The sequence below is a fragment of the Lonchura striata genome, chromosome 5 (genome assembly GCF_046129695.1).
Source record: "Lonchura striata isolate bLonStr1 chromosome 5, bLonStr1.mat, whole genome shotgun sequence".
In the NCBI taxonomy this organism is placed as follows: Eukaryota; Metazoa; Chordata; class Aves; order Passeriformes; family Estrildidae; genus Lonchura; species Lonchura striata.
Genome location: NC_134607.1, coordinates 38,062,228 through 38,085,065, shown reverse-complemented (window position 1 = coordinate 38,085,065; position 22,838 = coordinate 38,062,228). Strand labels below are relative to the sequence as shown.

Genomic DNA, 22,838 nt, shown 5'->3' with positions numbered 1-22,838 from the left:
ATCATTCCCCTTCTCCACCAGCCCTCACACAGTTCCTGCAGTGACAACTACATTGTATGTCAGCTTGCTCAGGAATCTCTAAATAATATTACTGAATAAATCTGTGTACTTAAACTTCTGCTTTTAGCAGGAGGTGAGAATATTTTTTTATAACAATCATTCCCTTAAGCAACACCCTTTCAGTTCTTGGGGAAGAAAAAAGTTAAGTTGGTTCCTTCTGCTAGGAGGGACTGATCCAAATAAACATCTTAGAGAAGTGGATAATGGCAAATCCCAAGTGTCCTGCTGTGTCTCCATTTTCTCTCCCAGTCCATAATGTGCATTTTTACTCCTAGCAGTAAGATTTAAGACATGGGCTTGAGACTTAAATTGGCTGCTAGTTAAGAGAATTTGCAAAATAGAGGAGTATCTTATCAGTGTATCTTGTGAAAGGATAAAGATGAATTTAAAGTCAAAAGTTAATTTGTTTTTTTAAGCAACTTAAATTGGATACAAAGGGCCCAACCACATTTTTAGTATCACTTAACATATTGGGATCTCTAAAAGCTTCACTGTGCTTTTGTAACATAAGTAATAACAACCATAAGTGATTCCTTCTGGTGATGGATCTGATCTCATGGAGGAAAATCACAGACATAAGAGTAGAAAAAAGAGACTTAATTAATTGAGATCTCTGTTCCATGCTGCCTGAATTCTGACAGTTCCAGTTTTTAATTTTCATAAAGAAAAACCTGTCTGTTTCCAGCCTGTTCAGTCCTACTCAGTGGGAGCAGGACTGAGGAGCAACTCTGTTCTCTTTCACTACCAGAAGGGCACATGGTGGTCAGGGCAGCTCAACAGCAAGCTGAACCCACTGGAAAAGTCTATGGTATGAACAATGAAAATCTGATCTTATTTCCATTATCTTCACTACCATATAAATTTCAATTTACCATTAAGGTTATTACCCACAGGAAGTTACTAATTTTGAAGCTGATAACATTCATGCCTGTAGTCTGACACTTGTGGTTTGACTATCCAAAACATAAAGCGGTGTTTTCTCAGCTCAGAGGTTTTAATGCAGCGTGAGGCTCCAAATGCAGCTGGATGACATAAAAACTGTGCACCCAGATATTAGGTCCATTAACAATGAACTGCATTTCTAAATGGAGAGTGTGACTTATTTGATTGTCCATTTAGCTAAATACCCTTTAGATTAAATATTTCAATTAAGTCAATTCTCCATTGATGTCTTATTAACTACTATTTGGTAGAAGAGTGGCTATTTATTACTTGGGTCTAAAATTGTTCTTTTCCCTCCAAAATAAACATTTTAAAGCATCACACAGATGTACATGCTGCAATGGGCAGGCAGTTTCCTTTTAGTCTTTGGCAGTTAGCCATTCATCTCTTGCTTTTTGTTTCAAGGTTAATGCTTCCTTCACGACTTAGTGGTAACAAAGCTTTTCTAGGTGGATTTATACTTGCCTATTAATATAAAAATAATGTTAAGATCTTACAGATTAATTTCTTTCAAATATGCAGGAGTAAATACATCTGTGCCAGAAAAGTCTTGTTTTGGTCACTTACACTTCTTTTATCTCTAGTCTGTTGCTTACCTATTTCCTCGCCATCCTCACCCCTCCTGTGCTCTCTTCTTTGGCACTTACCCCTGAATTCTGTTGGGGTGTTAATGCTTGAATCAATGTATACATGAAATGTACCTTAAATTGGGTACACCTACATCATATATACTGGCCACCCCATGTATACAATACATGCATGTTCTCTGATCTACGCACTTTGTCCTGTTAATTTTTGCTGTTAGTTCATGTCCTTAAAAAATAAAATATGTTGATAAACACACTTGAAATAGACATCTTTAATAGGGATGACTTCTTGTGTCTCAAGTAAACAATGGAATTTAATTAATTTAATTCTATTAAAAAATAGATCATGCCATATGAGAGAGAAAGGAAAGCAGCTGTGGAAAACTAACCTGTCATACAACTCATCTGTGATCACAGAGCAAAAGCTGAGCACTGCAATAAAATATGCCAGCCACACAAGATCAATTACTCTATACTGTCATTAGTTGGGGAGTCTTCAACCTCACAGAAGAGTGGAGTATTCTCCCTACTGGCCACTTTGGATTTTATTTCACAGTGCAGTGAATTCAGTGGGATTTTGCTTTCTGGTAGGCATGGTCACTGCTCTGCTTGCAAAAGTACACATGGAGAGATGAGTTTTCTAAACCAACAATTTATTTTCTCAGAAAATATGATTGGGTAATTTTAGGGTGTTTAAATGTTGAAGGATTCCTTCCCTCTCTCCCTCAGCTCCCTTTTCAGGGTGGCACATTTGTCTCAGGACCAGAGAAGTGCAGCTATGTGTATGTTCTCAAATTAAAGAAGGCGTAAGATGAGGTGGTAGCCACAAGACCAAGGAGCACAGACCTGGTCTTGACAACCGTGTGTAGACCCCACTTTGCAGGGGATGAGCTGCCCCAGTGAGGCTCAGCCTGACCCTCCTTCCCCCTCCCCAGGCCTAAAGCTATGGTAGTGGTGCAGGATTGCATTCTTCCTGCAGCATGGCTGTAGTACATCCTAACTGTTTGGCATATGGAACATGCTGAGACAGCACTGAAGGGTGCCAGAGCTCACATAGTCCTGTCCCCATTGCCAGCTGGGAGCAAGTACCTCTGAGACCCTACAGAGCACTTGCAGAGCCTTTCAAGACAGCTTGGTAATGAGCTGACAGCAGTGCTGTGGGGCTGGTTGGGGCCCCAGCACTGAGCCTGGACCAGGGATGCTTCTAATTAACAGTGGAGACAAATCCACTGAGGCCAGTGCAGAGTCAACAACACTCCAAATGCATGTTTGCATTAGGGCTTCACTTCAGTTGTTTGCTTTAATGCAGAATGATGCAAACTAGCATGTTCCAAAGCTACACTGAACCTTAGGAACTAAGGGGAAGCTTCAACACCGGTTTGAATGTTCTAAGAAATTATGATGGAAAATACATGGATATATGTATATTTCAGTAGAAATATGTATATATGCTGAATGTGGTTTGAGCTCAGGTTTGAGCATACCTGTTGAAAATGTAGGGGTGCAATTGGTAATTATATCACATTACTAGCACTTGGCCACACTTAGGTCAGGTATGTGCAATTTATTTTAATCAGTATATATTTTAATTTTATCACTTCAAGGTGAGGAATGTTTTCAGCTTATTATTATGTTAGAAGGTTAAAAAAAAAAAGGCAGTGGTAGATTAATGAAGTTGACAACCTTTCTTGCAAGGGTGGTGCTTAGACCCATGCCAAAACTGAAGCAGGATGCCTGGGGCTATTCAATCTGGACAGTAACCTTTCAAGAAATATGTTTATGCAAACCATTTGGAGTGGGCAGCTGTGTGGTACTTAGTTGCCAGCTGGGGTTAAACCCAAAGACACTCAGTTTTAGAAGAGTTGCACTGATGCGTTTTTAGTTTGTTACCTGTTGCTGTTAGTAGCAATGAAACATGGAGAGACTTACAGATCTCCTGAGCAGCACTGTCATTCACAGCCACCAACCTGCAGTATCTCAGGAATATACTCATTTTGCATCACACAAGTTCTCTCAGGATTTAGCTCTCTGAGTGTTTTGTGCAGTGAGGACAAATGCTTTTTTGTGTCGCACAGGAAAATTGTGTGTGTGTGTACTCATTTCTGAAAGGTTTTTTGGAGGTGAAGATCTACTGTAAAGTTAATGTGCTTATCCATGCTGATGTCTAAATTCCTGCTCCTTCACATGGGTCTCAAGTATCTCTACCAGAACTAAGAAGCCAAGAGTCAATAGAATAGTTCCAAGTGTTCTGTTGACCAGTATGCAAGGTAAGAGCACAGTAGTGTAAACATGCAGTAAAAATATCCTGTTTATCATGAGGTCAGTAAAGAGCACTAATGGGTGGTCTCTTCACAGTATATCCAGGGGTTATATTTCAGTACTTAGTTTGTCTGTCCTATCCACAGCTGCTGCATCAACACTTACTACACCTAACAATGTGAATTAAGAGAAAAGCAGAGTATCTAGCCACTTGATTTTACATAAGTCACAGCTCATCTTGGAAGTCAACCCCTATGGCAAGATAAAAGATAATCCAAGAATGACACATGGCTCTCGACATCAAAGCATGCCCTTCCTCAACAACCATGATACTCTGTTTTGGAATTAGCACAGTTCACTTGTGATCAGTAATTCCAGGCAGAGTAATTCAGGAGGGGTTCAGGCATATAGCTCCACATCTTGCTCTGTCTCTGTTTTTGCCCTGCAGCAGGGTTAGTGGATGCTTGCTGTGGAGACAGCTTGACTGCTAGAATCATTACACTGGCTCAGAAAGACCTGGACACTGGGTGATGCTGGTTTCCCCTCGTGGTCTGACCAGTTAGGCTCTTCCCATGCTGGCAAAGGAAACACATTCATTTATTCTTTGGAAATAATGCTTTTTGCACACTTTCTTTGAGTGTGCAGAAGTGGCTTGGGGCCATTCCCATGGTGAGGAACATCATGACACTGGTAGGCCGGTCTCTCCTAACCTTAGTAAATGTTCATCTCTGTGTCAATGCAAGTCTCTGCCCAGTATAAGGAAAAGGGGTGATCTTGCCAACTCAGGTGGGCATCTTCATGTGCCTTTGATCTTCTACTTGGTAACAAGCTGGTCTGCTTGTATTTGCTGGCTTGAAATAAGGGTGCACAAAGCCTTGGTTTATTCTATATTCCTTTCTTTTTGTATAAATAACTCCAGATGTGTCAGTTTTTTATAAAGTTAAATTCAAAATACATAATGAAACATTTGTTAAGACAAAGTTAAACAAAGTGGCCACAGCCACCCTGTTTGTGGGAACTGTTTCCAGTGTGTGCCTGGTTACTGTGTGAGATGTTCATCTAGCACTTTGAAGGAATGGAAAATCAAATGTGCTTCAAGGATTAGCCTTCCCTTAGCGACCTTTCTCCCCCATAACTCTTCCTCTTTGGGATGGTAGTAGGATTTGGCCCTGGGTGAGAGCCCTGCCTCAGAGTAGAAATGGCTGCATATGGGGTGGAGAAATTGTAGCTCTTGATGTGAGAGACCAGAACATGGCATGACTTTTAGCAAGGCTGTAATTTCTGATTCTATATTCTTCCCTTTATGTTATCTTCAATAGAAATCAACCCCCTAACCCCCCCATAATTTACTGGTTTTTCATTTGTCTTGAAGTAGAGCAATCCATGTGTTTCATTAGCTTTTATTTTGTCACTTGAAGTAGCTGAACATTTCAAATTCAGTATCTGTGTATTTTTATACCAATTCAAGTCCAAAATGGAAAGCTGCTTTGACATTAAAATCTGAGTTACAAGGAAAGACTTGCTAAATGCAGGACTGGGTTGCACTGATTGTCACATCAGATTTTTGACAGACATTATGGCCTACAATAATCTTTCTCTGCACATCTTCCTGAAAACCTCATCATCCAGTGATGAATACATGTAAATCACTCTTGAAACCTATTCTACTAGACGTATTAAAAAAAAAAAAAAAAAAAAGAAACAGAAACAGGACACATAATAAAAAGCCTGACAACACAGAACTAAACCTGCAGAAAAGCTTATGAGTGATAGTGAAATTTATCCTGTTTTTTCTATTTTTTACATGGAACATCAAATCCCAGCCATTAAAATAGAAACTTTTATCTACAAGTAAAAAGGATATTGCAGTGATTCTCTCCAAGCTTTTATGTGTAGAATTAAAATGTACACCCTGAGAGCAAGCCTCATAAAAACATGGACTATGCTTCTGCAACAGGCCTGTTACATTATTTTCATTATTACAAATTGTTAGCGAACAAGTGATGAGTAATAATATCACCAAAATTAAGTACATAATTAAAGTGTTTTGCTTTTTAAATATTTTTAGTAGAATGTTTTTCAGTTGCAGGCTGAATTTAGAAAATGTGATTTAGAAAAAACAGATCCGTTCTGATAGATGACTATCTCCAACATGTAAACTGGCTCTAGCTGTGATGTCCCCCCTGGATGTTGAGGCTGCTGTCATTAATGGAGAGGTCCTGATACTCCTGTTACTCACTAAAAAATATTCATCATATTCAAAACTCTGCCTGAAGACCTGCCTAAAATGCCACAAGCACTAGTCTCAGCTGGTGTAAATGAAAGCAGCTTCAGTGGCTTTGTCAGGGCGGAGACTGCCTGCTCCATCTGAAACATGTTTTCAGCATCTCTGCTCTCACCAGAAGCAAAAAGAAAAAATGCTAAGTGTTCTTCATTGTTAATCATTAACCTGTGGCTGCCTTCTCATCTCTAAAGCAGCGTGCACCTATTTGTTTGGTATGATGCTGATATACAATGATTTTTCTGTAGTGTTTTGAAAGCATCTCTTATTTTCTTGACACCTCAGGCTTTCTTATTTTATTCTGCTGCCTCGATCCATGCAACAGGTCTCCAGCTACAAAGCCATTCACACCCTGCACACCCTGCAATGCCTCCCCCTTCCACCCCTCACTGCCACCACAAGGATGATGCGCTGCCAATCCCAGAGGGCAGAGCTCCTGTCCTCCTCACACGAATGGGCCCTGACGTGCTGAGCAGGTTCCCGCAGGCAGAGTCCCTCTGAAGATGATGCTGTCTGACAACGTGAATCAATTCAGCATTTTTTTATCTCGTGTCAGAGCAGCAGGACTCCTGGGGCCGCGACACTGAAAATGTGCCGTGTGTTACCCATCCTGATCAAACACTTAGCGGGGGTCACCGTCCTGGACACGCTCTAACAGGAGCAGCCTGGAGACTGTCAGAGCCGGGGGCGCGGAGCAGAGCCCTGCCCCGCCGGAGAGCAATCTGCTGCCTGACCAGATCTTCCCATCTTCCTGCACCAAGACCTTAAGCTTTTCTTCTTTGACACAGAGATTAAGGACAATCCCAACAAATTAAAAAAACAGATCAAATATGGTACCTCAGTGAGATGAACCGCTGCCCTACAGATTGCCCAGCCATGCTGCACTCCTTGGCTTCTCAAGGGAACCCGTCCCCTCCACTTGCACAGGTTCATCAGCACCAGGCTGTGCCTTTTCTGAACCCATTGTGTAGGCTTCTCATGAACTGCAAAAGCTGAGCTAGTTGGCTACACACCAACCAGGTCAACAGCATTTAAAAAATCTTTATTATTGTACAGCTGCCAGGCACACATACCTACAGACACATATCTGGGAACTGACAGCCTAGCAAGACATTTGTCTGCCTTCTGATTCTGCCTCAAAAAAGCCTTTGGGACACGACTATCTGCTGAATTTCAGACCAAGCCTCCTTGTCCCATAGCTCTTGCCAGTTTACCTTTCTGCCCCAAATGTCCCTGCAATTTAAAATCATAACAAATGGTTGCATTAGAATAAGGTCATTGTTGCATGGACAAGCAGAATTAATGTGTTATGCAAAACAAGCAAATTATTATGAATACTAATTCTTTTATTCTTATTCTTTTAGTCTTACTCTCTTTAACCACTATTTTATAGTGCCTTTATATCTGTAGATACACACACACACACACACAGACATACACACATTTATATCCATTAAAATGGGATGTGAACTTAAGATTGGGTTTCTGCTAACCAACATTTGTAATTTCCCTCTAGTGGCCAATTGATGCTTAAATGCTAGTGGTTGAAGACTCATCTGCCTCTCATTATAAAGAAGATAAATCAGCTTATTTAAAAAAATATATATGAGTTTCCCTTTTTATGAAGTTTATGGTCATTATCTAATTGTAGTAGAACAGCACAGGCTGTTTCCTTATTTAAGCAAAACTTTGAAACCAAGCACCTGTAGTGAAAAGGACAAGGAAGGAAAAACAATCTCAGCCAAATAGAAGTTCTTGCTGGCTAATTGTCCAAGTGATATAATTATACCAAAAAATTGTGGTTTGTACTGCTAGAAAATAAAAGCTATAGTATTCCTTTATAGGCAGGGTATCCAGTGTTCTTGTGATTTTCATGTGGTATTTTTGCCTACAGGCCATCACATAGCCCAGCAAAGGTCATCTTCCCTCTCTTTACTGGAAATCAAATATTCCTGTCCATGCCATCATTCTTTTGCATTCTTCTATCCTCTGGCTTGTCCAGAAACTGCAGCAATTAGCTGTCTTTTTTTTCCCCCTCTCTTCAGTTTTATTCTTGAAGAATCTCTTTAAAAACATTAATTCTGGCATTCCATTTTTGGAGACCTCATTGTATAGGTTCTTCATCTATCTAACAGTTTGTATGGCTCCCTTGTATCTTCCTTATCTAACAGCTAGGAGAATGCCCACTTTCTTCATATTACTGGAACACCACTAGTCAAATTCCTAAGAACAGGGAAAAGCATCTATTTAGATTGCCCTGTCCTATACCTGCACGAAGTGGGTGCTTTCCAGGAGATAGTTTTAGCTTACTTCAAAAAGTAAGGAAATTAAAGCAAGTGCTTTATGTGTTTGATTGTCCAGATGGTTAGTACTTCCCCTATGCCAAACCTACAAACTTCCTGGCAATTCTCAATTATTTGACAGACATTTTTAAGATTGTCTTAAAGATGTTTTAAGTCTCTTGGAAAAATAATTAACTAAATAATAATTATTTTAAAAATCTGAAAGGAGAATGATGTCCTATTGATCTATTTTATGCTGTTTGTCACCAACAGGAAGTCTGGTCTGCACCCAGCAGGTTGTGCTGCTCCACACTAGCTATGGCTCCTGCTGCATCTGTCATTTGTCTGGTTTTCTCTTTTTGCCCTTCAGGCCAGCCATCCTACTGGCTGTTTATTAACTCTTTCCAAGAAACCTCAGATATACTACTTTTGTTCTTGCATTTTCTCTGTCCCAACAGTTTCATTTTCACTACCTCTTCTTGCCACACCAGAAGGCAAACTTTTCATGCCAGCATGACCGTAACACTCTTTCACTACAGTACATATATTGCAGAACACCTACTTGAAATATATCCTGAACAATGCCATTTAGAAAACTTAATTTGTTCCCTTAGTGAAGTCCTGAAGCCCTTTAGATCTTTTTTAACCCAGGGCAGAGGAGTGGGCTGCTATCCTCTCTCAGGTAAGATGTTGGGTTTCAAAGCCAAAGCACCCCTGTTCTGAAGTCTTGGGAGCACAGGAAATATTGCACCACCCTCTGGAAGATACATATCAAGTTCAGTTTACTGTCAATGGTAAATGTAGTTCATTCCTCAGTGAAGCTCAAGACCTGGTGATTTTTAAAAAGTTTGGCACCAGAATTGGACTACCTAAACTTTCCCCATTTGAAAGCTCAGGTCTGAAACCCTTATTTGTACAGCATGGACCCTCATCACTTGTATCCAAAGTGTGACAGAAAGCCAGGCAGAATTAAATCTAAGCAGTGGCTTAGATTTCTGACATGATGCCATGGGGTTTTTTTTCAGCTGGCAGGGAAAACACACTACCTTCTAAACTTCTTTATTTTAGTTGAGCACCTTAGGGCAAGACAAAATGGGTCAAAAGGCTGGCTGAGCCGAGGGGACAGGAGCTGTCTCCTGCCCTGCCTCTCTCCAATTTTAACATGTGCAAACCTATTACTTGCCAGCTGGCTTCAAATTTATCCTGTGCAGCTTTCCCCTCAGGGACAAAGCCAGTGCTGCCAAATTCACAATAGGCCAAACTTCTCCAACCCCAGATGAAGAATCCATCCTTCAGGTATCGAACATGATCACAATTTTTTTATCAGCTCATTTACATATGAGCACAGTAAGGAACGTTGTGTATATTTTTGCTGCCAAAATTAATGAGAACACTGGGATCACCACTTTTCTCCTTGCTTACAGTCACAACAGATCACATCTACTGTTGGTCATAGTCCTGCTGACATGCATTTATCTTGACATTTTGATTTAAAGTTTCCACTTCTCATGTACAAAAGCAGCCAGAGATTCCTTCAGAGATTAAAACATGATGGCCAATTGGATTTATTTTCACTCTAGAGGTATCATTTGGGGGTAGATTCCTACAAGAAGCACATTCAGTTATTTCCATCTTCCCTCAAAACCAATTCCTGCTTCTGCCAAGTCTCTGACATGTTCTTTCCTAAGGTAGATGAAGGGGGAAAAAGAGAGAAGGAGCGGGACAAAAGCACAGAAAAGGACAATTGCTTTTCAGAAATTATTGGAATCTCATTATCTTTCTGATTTTCTCCCCAGTTCTTTTTTTCAGAAAAGAAGACACTTCCATATGGTAGATAATATTTCTTCATAAATGATTCCTAGGGTTTCTCTTTTAAAATAGGCCAGACATCATGAAAAGAGAATTTGGTTCCCAAATCCTTTGCCACTTTACCTCTGCTACATGGAATCATGAGGAAATTGTATTTTCCTAGGAACAATGTGAGAATGGATTACAAGAAAAATTACCATTGCGGTATCCTCTTTAATTCCCTCAGGATTTATACAATCACTTCAGTGAGAATAAAATCAAAAGTAAAGGTATATCAGTAAAAGGAAAATACGGCAACTGTACGTATTAGTACACTTTGGGGAACATGCACAAATAATGTGAGTGTTTCTCCAAAAATTGTTACTGTATGAAATTCTTTTTTCCAACTAAGCCTAGGGGACTCAGACCCCACTTTTCAGGAAGTATTCTTTAACTGAAGCAGAAAGAGCTGTATTTCATATCTCCCAGACAGTTTACACTGTTGCAAAAATCAACAGATACCTTTACAAAAATCAAGGCAGCCAATATCTGAAGATATTTGAAGACAGAAGTGCCAGAACTGAGTCTGTACAGATGACAGGAGCTGAAATATCCAGGAGTTTCAAATTACATATGGAAAGGCTTGCAGAATGGCTTCCGATTCAGTGATAATATCCCTCTTTCAATCATCATGCCCACACATCATCTTTTGGATACATCTCTTGAAGCACCTGCATCTGTTGGAATCCATGGCTCTCCTGCAGTCTTCTATGCAGAACAGCTGCCCTCCTGCCCAGTCTGTTTCCATTCATATATAGGATAGACAAGATATGAAAAGAGCATTGCAATGGATTGTGGGTACTGTAAAAGATGATGAGTAAAAATTCCTCACTTCATATACTATTTTAAAACAGATAACCATAAATTTGTATGTCAGACAATTCCTTTAGGAGACAAAATCCTTATTTGAGATTCTATCTGAGGGTTCTTAATTTCAATTCAACATTCTTAATTCCTCTTATTCACTCTTACAGGTATGGAACATGACTGTTTCAGTTCTTTTCTTTGCAGTAATATGATTAAATAAATTATAAAATCATTCATGGAAGTAAAATGCAAATCATAGATTTCAATGGGAAATGGTCAGACAAATTTACCAATTTTTCAAATGGTAGCATGTGAAGGTATGCAGCTTTCTGTAAATAATTTGGTGGCAGTAATGGAAGCTCTGTAACATCATGGGAACAACTGTTGTCAGAGTTCTTTCATACTGTTTTTCTACTTTGAATTCTTAATTACAGGAAAAATATGATGTGATTTTTACTGCTAGTGTAAACAGAACAAACAGTGAAATTTTAAAACCACATTTATTTTTAATACAAAATCTGTTGCACTATTACAGAAGTGAGCCTGTATGTTTACCCCCACATGCACAGATAATTCAGCATCTACAATTAAATAGAAGCAAAATGATACTTCTTTTTTACCAAAACCATTGGCAAATCCTGTGAAGAAATGTTCTCTTTGTGCTTTGTAATCAGTGTTCATATAATTAATTTTGTATTTCAGTTCCCATTAAAAAAACTCACCAGTGGAAAGCTCAAAGATGCAAAAGAAGCTTATTACAGCTGGGTTACATTTGGGATTACTTCAGTTGTGCTTTACCTACAATATATACATGAAAGCTGCAACATATCCTATGGGCTAATGTAGTGCACTGGCAAAAGCTCTGAATGGTTCAGTTGGAATCTGCAGTAAATGAGCAGATCACTATTGTATTTTCACAGCAAAAAAAAAAAAAGAAAAAGAAAAAAAAAGTAGATGCTTTAAAATACCATGCACACCATTGGCCGTAGTACTTCTTACACAGTACAACATAAGCTTTCTTGGTTTATTTGTCTGTAACACCTAGAAGCATATAGCATCTACGCTTTAAGTGTATTTACAAATTCAACAAAATATCTACATATAAAAAGCTTACTTAAAATTAAACTTGATGCAAGTTATGAAAAACCAATTTATTGGCAAATGAAACTGAGCATTCCTTCAACCATAGGTTGTTATAAAAATTTATATTTGGAGGTAAACATTTGATTGATATAGTATGTGAGAAAATAATTTTTTAACCGATAAGGGTAATCCTTTACCAATAAACTGTATTAGCACTTGTCAGATGGAATGCTGTGGTTCCGAGCGGTAACCCCCACACTGCTTCAGGCTGGAGATAATTAAAAGCTGCCACACTGATCAGGCTGGGACACAGAGAAATGCGCTCTCACCCATGGAGTCAGCAGGTTTGGGTTTTTAATGATTTATTTTACAAGAGCTTGTATCTTGTTGTGTTAGTAAATAATTTAACTCTGGTTGGGTTTTGGGATTTTTGTTTGTTTGCTTTCATTTTTGTTTTAAGTATTCTAAGGCCATGAAAACATGTTGTGCTGTAACTGTGTAGAAAGCTTTTTTTAAAGGGAAAAAAATCATACTCTTCTTTATGTAATTTAAAATATTTTAAACTTTCAATTTTTAGCACAACAGTTTCATAACACTTCTTTTTCTCCATATTTTTCCTTGATTTGGCAATGACAGTAGTCTGCTAATCACAGTTTACTGCACCAACTGATTTAGTAGTACAGCACATTACGGAATGCATATTGTATAAAGGCACTGAATGTACTTTGCCCTGTGTTTTCTGGAATATTCTTCTTAATGTTAAAGTTTTTCTTTCAGTGACTGTACAAATTCCGAAATGCATTGCAATGCATCTCTTTTATGCCCTAAAATCAATTCAATATGTTTTGATGTAAAAATAGAACACTGTACTGCTGTAATACTTGATAGATTAAAAAGGCTATAAAGTAATAGGAGCAAAGAGCAGATAATAGGGTCTCATTAAGCATCAGCAAATGCAAGTGTCATACTTAAATCATTTAGCATTTATATACTGTACATACTGTTCCTAACTGTCTTGCAAAAAGACATATGATAGCTAGACATTAAGTCACCAATTTCACAACAATGTCCACAAAGACATTGAAGGTCTATATAATACTACTATAACACTCTGACATTGAGAACGGAATTCATATCCAGGGATTCAGCTGAGGACTGCATAACAAATTGTCAAACCATGTTTTTATAGTGTACACAAGATTATCTGTGAGTTGTGTAGGGGCTTTTTTTTCCCATGCATTATACTGTATTTTCAACAGGAAACAAAATTACAAGTTGTTGTTAACTGTTTGTGTCAGTTCCTTTAAAAAAAATAAAAGTAAAAATACCCAAGTTTTGAACAAAATTTGAATTTTCTATTTTGTTTCATAGTAACATGCCACTCACTGTGTCATGCTGTGTACTGGTGTTAACCTGCATATTCTCATAGCATTAACATCTGGTGGTGAGGAGCTCCGTTACCTGTGTGTTCATAGTATGAGAAGGAGGACGTACAAGTGCTTTAAGCAAACTGGAGATACAAAGGGATCAAGTTCTGTGGTTACACAAATGAATTCATGGCATTTACAGGAGAAGGAGCCTCAGAGCTTTCATTTCCTTCAGGTTCTTTCTCTTTTTTACCACTGTATTGTCCAATAAAGGAGCCATCCTCATTGAACTGACCATTTACACCTTCTCCATAGTCAACTAAACTATCATCACTGTCTTCTTTTTTCACAGTTCTGTCTGAAGGTGTCCGGCTTCCTTTTTTTAGAGGTTTATGGTCCTCTGCATCGCTAGAGACACAAACAAACAAACACGGGATTAACAGATGTACTAGTTATTAAGACAAAATCAGCCATGCATGCAGAGTTTATGAAAAGCATGTGTGCAGCCCTATAATCCTTTAGTAAACCCACATCACATTGTAGAGACAAATCAATATGATGCAGTTCACATGAAAATATGGTGTAAGAATGGTTTAAACACCAAATGTCTTCAGTGAAGGGAGGGGGGTTCTGGTTTCTTTTATTTTTTTTCCCATCGTGCATGACTTTTCAGTGGTAAGACCTGGGCTCTTGGCTTAGAAGCCACGTAGATGCAACTGCAAGCATTAAGAAGTGTTTTGTAAAGCTATAAGAAAATAATTTGTTTGTTCTCCAAAGTAACAAGCTTATGATGTGCCGTGAAGTTAGTCTGTTAAACTTCTTAATTTCTTTGACTCCTTGGAAATGAATGAAGAATGAATTTGGTTAAATGAAATAGACTGATTTTCTTTACTAGTATAAAGAAAATAAAAGTGCTGCATTTCAAATAATTTGTTACATAATGCAGGCCAGACTTGCAATTTTCAACCTTACCTTTCAAGAGACCTACATATTCCATTAAAAGGGTGCAGAAGAAACAAATGAAAATAGCCTAAGAAGAAAAGCAAAGTCCATATCCTGATAGTGATCAGTATTGTATCAATAATAAGTTGCTCTTAAAATTGCTACAATATTTACTGTATTACAGGTAAAGCAATAATTTAGCTTACAGCTGCTAGAACTGAGGAGTTGAGCGCATGCTTATTCTTTTTCATTTCTTATCAGATCCACCTCCCTACCCTACTCCCTGACTGATAATGTTCTGACAATGACAATAATGATTTGGAGGACAACAGAAAAAGGAAAGGAAAGAAAAGCCAGTAGAGGAGATCTCTGTAGCAAAGTACTGTGGTCTTTCCTTTGTCAGTGGAAAAGCTACAGCACCATCACCATCCTCAAATAAATTTGCAGCTGTGGTAGGCTTGTATTTCATTACACAGATATAGTTGGGGTCTTTTCAGAATCCCTTACATTGCACTTCAGTGTCAAGATGAAGATTTCAGCAGCAACTCCAAAGCATTTTAAATTGAAACCCACTATTGGCAGCTGCACTTTTGGGTGGAATTATTTACCTTGTCTTAAACAGAACATGTGACTTGATTTGCATATATGGTACAAAATAAGGAAGTGGTTTGGAGTTTTTATTTAGATTCACATCTTATGGGAAATATAAAGAAACACATATAAAATATTAAAGAAACAAAATTACATTTTGTAATTTCTAGAACACTAGGCTGAATATATACTCAGCAGATTATTTTAACCCTCTAATTCCTAAAACCTAATATCTTATAAAATAATGCATTTTTTTTCTAATTAATACCTTTAAACACCCAGAGAAGCCATATATATATATATATATATATATATATATATATATATATATATATATCTTTATAATGCAAGATGTACAAGGCCACATTAGATCATATACTTAGCCAACAAAAGCCCTGTTGAGAAACTGTTGCTAGAAAACCATTACACCCATTTTCCATCAAGCTGTTTCTCCTCATCACCTTTATTTTTGTTTTGGAAAACACTAAGTTAATAAATTCTAAAAGAAGGCCACCTCTAATATGCATATACGTACAGAAAAATCATACCAGAGATTTTTTCAATCTGCATATACACCAGAAAAAATGTGGTAGGAATAGCTCTCTTATTTACATGTAAGAAAATCTTCATGCTCAAAGCACACAAAAGCAAAACCTCCCAATGTGACTGTGTCAGGCTTGATGTTTTACTTATTGTGGAGTACAAGGCACAAGGATAAATGTCTGTCATTGATCTGTGCTCAATGGTGCCACAAACATACAGGCCAATAACATTTAAAAGAGAGTATTCCAATATTTGAAGAATCCAGCAGCAAAGTGAAAATGTTTGTAACACTGTGAACACAAGCATGTACAGAGATATTACTGAAGAGAGTTCATTTTGGAAGGACCCCATATTTAAAAGGTTGAAGATGGAATCAAGTATTTAATACTCATTCACAATGTAGTTTCTCCAATGCCCCCATCACGGTATTAATAGTCATTCAAACAGGCTGCATGAGTCAAATGAAGACCAGGCCCTCCTTTTGAAATTGTAACCAGTCCTAGTCCCGAGGAAGATCTGCTTTCTGCATTAGACTGTTAAGGAAAGAACACTGGCATATGGTTTGTTGTTTAATTTCAGGTGAATAACTTCATAGTTCTTTCCATCATAATACACAGAAATGAAAAAAAATTAAAACTGCAATTGCAATCATATTCCAATTGTTCATGAATTTCCATGCAAATATTCTAAAGCATGACCCTAGCCAGTGTAATTCACTAGGTTGGACTATACATCTATAAATAATATGCCACTACTGTATTAAAAATATCAACATTTTTGTGTTTAATCCAATGAAAAGCTTGAATTGCCTTTACAAATTAGAAAAATCTGAGTAGGAGAACTTCTGCTTTCTATTGCTCTTATGGTTTTCTTATTTATGTTTTTGCAAACAAAGTTTATGTATAAGACAAACAATGAAGAAATACTTACACAGTTGGTTGCATTGAGTATAAGATTTTCTGTATTTTATTCAGGATGTGAATTCTACAATCTCTATAATTAAAAGCAAACAAAACTGCAGATTTACCCAGGAGTGTATCTGCATGGAAGGTGGACACTGGTGTGAGAGCAGAGTCAGAGCAAATGCAAAAATCAAATCTGAACCTGGGAATTCCTTCACTTGTTGCACTATGTAAGTCTAGAGAGAGGTTCTGCCAGGACTCTGGCAGTGGAAAAACAAGTGGGATTATCCAAGATGTTTTACACTCCTGGTTCAGAAAAGAAAACATATGTCATGGTACCATTTTTTCTGTATCAAAGTGGATTATGGCTCTTAGATGAACACAGTGTTTTGAATAGAAGAGAAAGAAATTGAGGAAGAAAGACGAAAAAAAATCAAACAAATAGGAGAAGGAGAAAAAAAGTGAACACATCAATATTTTGGACAACACTTTTGCGACCCTGGGAATTCAAAACAGAGGAGGAGCTCTGGAAAAATGAATGTATTATCTGTTTGTTGCCAAGAAGCAAACTGCAAAAGCTGCTGAATTACATTAGGAAGAGCTATATAATATTATATTGCCAAAACATCATAAAGCCATAAATTTTGATACTGTACCCACATGTTTTGCCAACCTTGCTTACAACTCTTCATAAAACTATTCCAAAATGCAATCAGGATAAATCATAGTTTCTTTCAGTTTCTGTTTGTGGTTTTGCTTCCTTACTTTTATTATGTACCTAATGTGTGATATTAAAAAATAAAGTGAAAATTTATTAAAAATTACAGTGGGAAATTGAAGAAGTTTATTAAAGTGTAATTTATGCACTGCATATAATTAATAGTCAGAAAACAATACTAGAAGGGAACAAAACATGAGGTGAGAATAAGTATAAATGCTTTATTTAGAGCTATGGAAGTTAAGTGTAATCATACTTCTACTGTTTTTTGATGTATAAATAAATTCCATACTAGTACCTTTTTAAGGATGAAAATTTTTCAAAGAAGATTCATACGTACCAATCATTTTGATAAGTACTTATATGTAGCACATACACTTCTTTACAGTAAGAAAAGTGTTTAATATTAAAGCATACTCCAAAAGCATGATTTAAATATTAATAATTAATGATTACTATGATATTAATATGTTTCTTTTTCTTCTTAGTTTAATGAAACACATTCAAACTTTAAGTTAATTATTAACAGATGTAAGTATGAAGGTAACCATAACATAAGTGCAAAGTACAAATTCATTTGTTTAAAAAAAGTAATTCCATTTCACAAGCTTATCAGTTATTGAAAGAAATATGTACCTTGAAATCTCCTTTCTTCTTTCAACTTTTGAATTTTTCTTCCTTAGATATAGGTACATGCAGCAACCAGTCAGAAGGGGGAAGACACTTTTATGATGCCTCTGCAGTCCAGCAGCAACTAGTTCCCAACTAAACTTTGCCACATTCATAGACATGAAAAAGACTCAATATATGGTTAGCAATATACTGCTTTTCCTTACAGCACAACTGTCAGGTGAAAGGCAATATGAAAGTAAGTGGGTAAAACATGCTGGGCTATGAGACACAGAAAGTGGATGCAGAAGATGAAAAACATTGGCAGTAAATTCCCTTTTCTGTGACCTCTGGTCAATAGCCCAGAAATGTTTAAGTAAAAGCAATCAGGTAAAGCCACAGAAATACCTTCCTCTATGGCTTCCCTGCATATTCCAGGAGAATCAGTCCCTATGCCTAAGAGGTTTCTGCTGACACTCCTAAATTATTAGGACTGTGAGTCCTAATATTATTACTGTCAATCCAGACTTCAAACCATTTTACTATTTCTTATTTAAGCACACTTATATTAATCTTCTGAGTAGTTTTCCATTAACATCTCTGTAATACTGTCTTCAGTCCTGGCAGAAGATTGAAAAACTGGCTGATGAAGCTCTGGCTTTAAAAAGCAGTGTGCTGAAAAAGTTGCTAATCCCACAAGTATTCAAGAATCAAAACAAGAATTGCCAAAGAAACTACATGTGTGTAAATTAGAATACAGTAAGACCACTGCCAAATCCAATTGGACTGTTCAGTTCTTCAGGCAGTTCATTGGGATAATCTCCTTGTTCTGGATAGGACCAAGCTTAGAATTACAGTCCTGAGACACAAATCATGGCTAGGTCTTTATGGAAACACACCTAAGCTGCAGGTTAAGTAACTACAAGAGAAAAATCCCACAGTTGTAGTTACAAACTTTATTTTCATTGTTAATCAACTCAAAAGAAGGAGGAAGAGTAATATTTTCTAGCAATCTCAGAACTCTCTGCCACAGTGTCTCACAGCATATTCTAGAATTTGTAGTAAAAATACTGTGCATCAAAATATTGAAGAGAAGAGGCAAAATAATTCACCAAAATGTACAAATATCCTGTGTTACCACAGTAGCAATCCTACTACTGTAGTTTCCTTGTCCTGTTTTATCTTCCTAAGAACATTCTGCAGACCACCAGACTTAGTGCTTCCCTTGCAGCTGCTTGCTTTGAGTCTTCCTATCCATGAACCCATGGGTCTGCAGCTGTTATACCGTCTTAATTTCTCTCCATTTATGGACCAGGAGGAAAATTTAGGCTGATTTATACACCTATGCTGACCTCAACACACATCTGTGGTACTTATTCTGATTTGTGCAAGTTCTTGGTGTAGACAATGACTGTCCACAATATACTTTCTCAGTCTTCTACAACTCAGAAAATCGCTGGGAATGCAGAGCAGATTGCTACAGAGGCACTCTTTTCCCTTATTATGTAAAAATGCAGGAATCTATCCAGCCACAGGAATATAGCATCCATAGTCATTCCATGGTTCCCAGAACACCTGCATTTCCTAAAGCATTATTTCCTCCACTAGATCAATATGGTAGAAAAATCTGATGTTGTCTGGTCCTTCAGACCAGCCAACCCTCACACAGAAAGTATTCTTAGTTGAAGTTGAGGAGTGCAAAACTTCAAACAAATCCAAACCATCCCAAGACCACTAGGAAGCCTAGAAATGGAATGTGAAAAAAACCTTCCCTTGAGAGAGGGGATTTGAGAGCTATGATTTCTCTAGAATATCTAAATTAGTCATTAAGATTTAAGTAACTTCATAATTTAAATCTTACTTGGAAACAACTCATGTTCTAAGCACTGGGTTTATTTGTCCAGAAATATTGAAAAATTTCCATGTCTTTCACTCTTCTCAGTTCCTGAGAAACTAGGAAACAAGTCTATGCTCTTAGAAAGTTCCTCTTGATGGTCTGATATCTCTCTGAAAGTGAGATGTCTTTTCATACTTGGCACGAGATGATTGTGAGACCTTATACTTTCCCTTCCCTCCTTTAAACTTTGGAGGAGAACGCAAGGAGCTCATACACTTGTGAGGAGAACAGGAAGAGCTTCCAACAGAGCTCTTTTTCCTCATCTGACGTAAGGAGTGTTTGTGTTCTGAGACATCCTTCATGATCTGGTCTAAGGATTCACCGAACAGCTTGCCCCCTGTGTAGGGTAAAGACAGCAGTTTACATTTCAGATCTAGCGATGAGCTCCAAGGACGCAGCCAGAGAGCTCTCCAGGCTACAGTGAGGCATGCCACATTTTTAACAGTGAGTCTAAGAGAATCCTCAGCTGCATCATGGATAAAATTAGCTGCAATTTTACACAGCCTGCGTTTTCTCTGCATGGCACCAGATGGGACCCATTTCTTTTTGTATCTGGCTTGTTCTTCCTCTAACCATAGTAGTAAAGCTTTAGAAGCATAAGAGCAGTAGATAGATACTCCAAGCTGGGCTGCAACTAACTTGAAAGATCTTTTAATTGCTTCCTCAATCTTTCTGTCAGTAGGATCTTTAGGGAGAGCATTATCAGGCACTGACAGTAAAGAATTACCAGTAACCAATGCTCTGTCTACCTCAGGCAAGGTTCCCCACAAAGCAGCTTTATCCACTGGAAAAGGATAGAGCTTACGTAGGACTGGTGGGGCTTCATGCTTGGCTTCAGGATTTCCCCAAATCCTGCAGACAAGATCTTCCACAGCTGAATGGATTGGAAGTGCATTATCTACCTTGCCTTCTTCAGAGGAGATAAGCAGTTCTTCTGAAGCACATTCAGATTTGGAAGATTTTAGCATTAACACCCTCTTTATGTGTTCAAAAAGGTAATTCTGATTCTCCATGTCAAATTTACGCAGAGGATCTGGTTCTTCTGGATCTTCTGTAGGGGACTCAGATGCCACCTCCCCATCTTCAGGGGCTGATTCAACCTCCAAGGCCTTGTCAGCCCCAGGTTTCTCCTTCCCAGAAGTTGTTCGGTCTTTTAATCTGTCCAAGTGATCTGACTCAGAAGTCTGGGAACTGCTCCCAGATGCTTCTAAAGGAACCAGTGGAACTTCTGCAATTGGTACCCTGGGATACTTTACTGAATGGGACCTGGCCTGTGCCACAGATGTTATGCTTCGTCTGGCTGCTGTCAAAGCATCCTTTAAGACAGTGGCCAGCTCAGGCAAGATTACAGATTTCATTAATGAATTCTTTTCAGATTCGGAGAAGTGAGTAGCAGTAGAAGGTCTTACCTTCCTGTGGCAGGAGCTCTGAGTGTCTTCTGAATCTGAGCTGCAGTCTGGTGTCTGGCTGCACCAGTGCTGGAGAGAAGAATGCTGCTTTGCCAGTAAGCCACCAATTGAGTTGCAGCTGAGGGGTTGCTGGAAAGGGGATGGCTGTCCTGCCTGAGAATCTGAGCCCTCCTCCGACCCCATTATCTGTTGCTCAGAAGCATGATGTCTAGAGCCATGCCTGTACTTCCATTCGTCTGACCTCTTTTCCTCTCGGCAGAGGGAAGCAGAGACTGAACTAACCCTTGTAAGCTCTGAGGACTGCCTAGCCCTCCTCCTGGTGTAGGAGGTCTCTGATCTGGTGCTGGAGTATTGATCCCCTGACCTTCTGAAGAAGCTGGATCTGTCAGATCTCACAGACTTTGCTTTGGTAAAGACAGGGTTTGCTTCAGGAGAATTGGCACAGCTACCTTTTGTTTTCTTTTCTTTGTCCAGTTTCTTTCCTGTCCAAGCAGACATGGACCTGAAGTGATGAAAAAAGTTCAAAATACTCAAATTCCTAGATCTTTCAAAAATTACATTTTTTTCCAAGGGAAACCCTATACCCTTTTTCCTCAAAGAAGCACTGCATCATGTGAGGCAGACAAACTGGGAACTGAGTGACTGCAGTGATGCTGGGCTGCAGAGAGGATGACAAGGTATCTTCTGTAATCTGACTGGTTGCTGCTCCTGCCCTGTCTCTAAGGAAAAAAGAGGAAAGCCCAATATAGACTAATTACACAGAAATACATTTTAAAAAGGAGTTTTTGCAGGGTACACAGAATGAACTCTCCCACGTGAATAAGTGTGAAAGTTTGGCATGCATCTGTGCATATTCACTAGACATGAGTGAATAAATGCATTATAAAATAATTTAATAAAGCTGCAGATCATTCCTTAGATTAACTCTTAAATATATATATAAATATATAATATAAATCTATAAATAATACAAATATATAGATAATTTAGATTAACACTTAAATGTAGAGACATAAATTCAAATCTTGCTATAGGTCACACATGAAAGCAGGCTTGAATACTTATTCCATGCCTGAGAAAACATGTATTGAGACCATATAGTTTGTACAATTCTGTACATAGGTCAGTTTCTGCTGCTGGAAGTTCCAAGTATCAAGAACCAGTGAAGCGATAAAGGAGCATACAAACTAGGCTTCCCAGGAAAACTTATATAGTACTTTTTAACTTTACTTCCAAAGATTACTTCACACTCCCCTTTTTTTCAGTTGAATTTAGGTGATTCATATGCACTTACAACTGTAATAAAATATTATTCTGAACTCATTAAGCTAAGAATGGAGTATATTGTTTTTAATCAAAGAAGAATAAACAGAAACTGCTCCTTAGCATTCAGAAGTGCACATCTAGTCCTGTCAGATCAAGAAGTACCTTTTCCTTCTGTGAAGAAGCTATGGCAACACAGTAGATCCTTCTTGAAAAAATTTGCTTTTTCTATGTATATTTGTAAATGCCAAATCTTTGCAATAATAAGGAACTTCTACACTGCTTTTGACACAGGAATGCACTATAAAAATCTATTTCATACCCGCAAAAAATATAATTGTATTGACCTATCTAGAAAATTATTTTTTGTACTAATAAAAAACTAAATAAACTGCTTATTTAATAAGCGGTATTCATAGTTGTTGCATGAATAGTCCTACCAAGGCAT

At 38.0% G+C, this 22,838-nt stretch overlaps 1 protein-coding gene across 31 annotated transcripts in view; it reads right to left on the bottom strand.

The window, feature by feature from the left end:
* Positions 1 to 11,547: 11,547 nt before the first annotated feature.
* The window catches only part of NRCAM (neuronal cell adhesion molecule), a 143,071-nt gene continuing 131,780 nt past the window's right edge, over positions 11,548 to 22,838 (bottom strand). For 19 of the 31 annotated variants that reach the window (XM_077783458.1, XM_031507910.2, XM_077783467.1 and 16 more), the window contains one exon: positions 19,781 to 21,629. In XM_077783458.1, coding sequence (XP_077639584.1) covers positions 19,796 to 21,629 — 1,834 coding nt within the window. In that variant the 3' untranslated portion in view covers positions 19,781 to 19,795. Of the gene's footprint in view, positions 13,925 to 14,488; positions 14,547 to 19,780; positions 21,630 to 22,838 lie in introns of those variants that run through there. The other 12 variants (XM_021545279.2, XM_021545282.2, XM_031507912.2 and 9 more) reach the window with 2 other exon arrangements.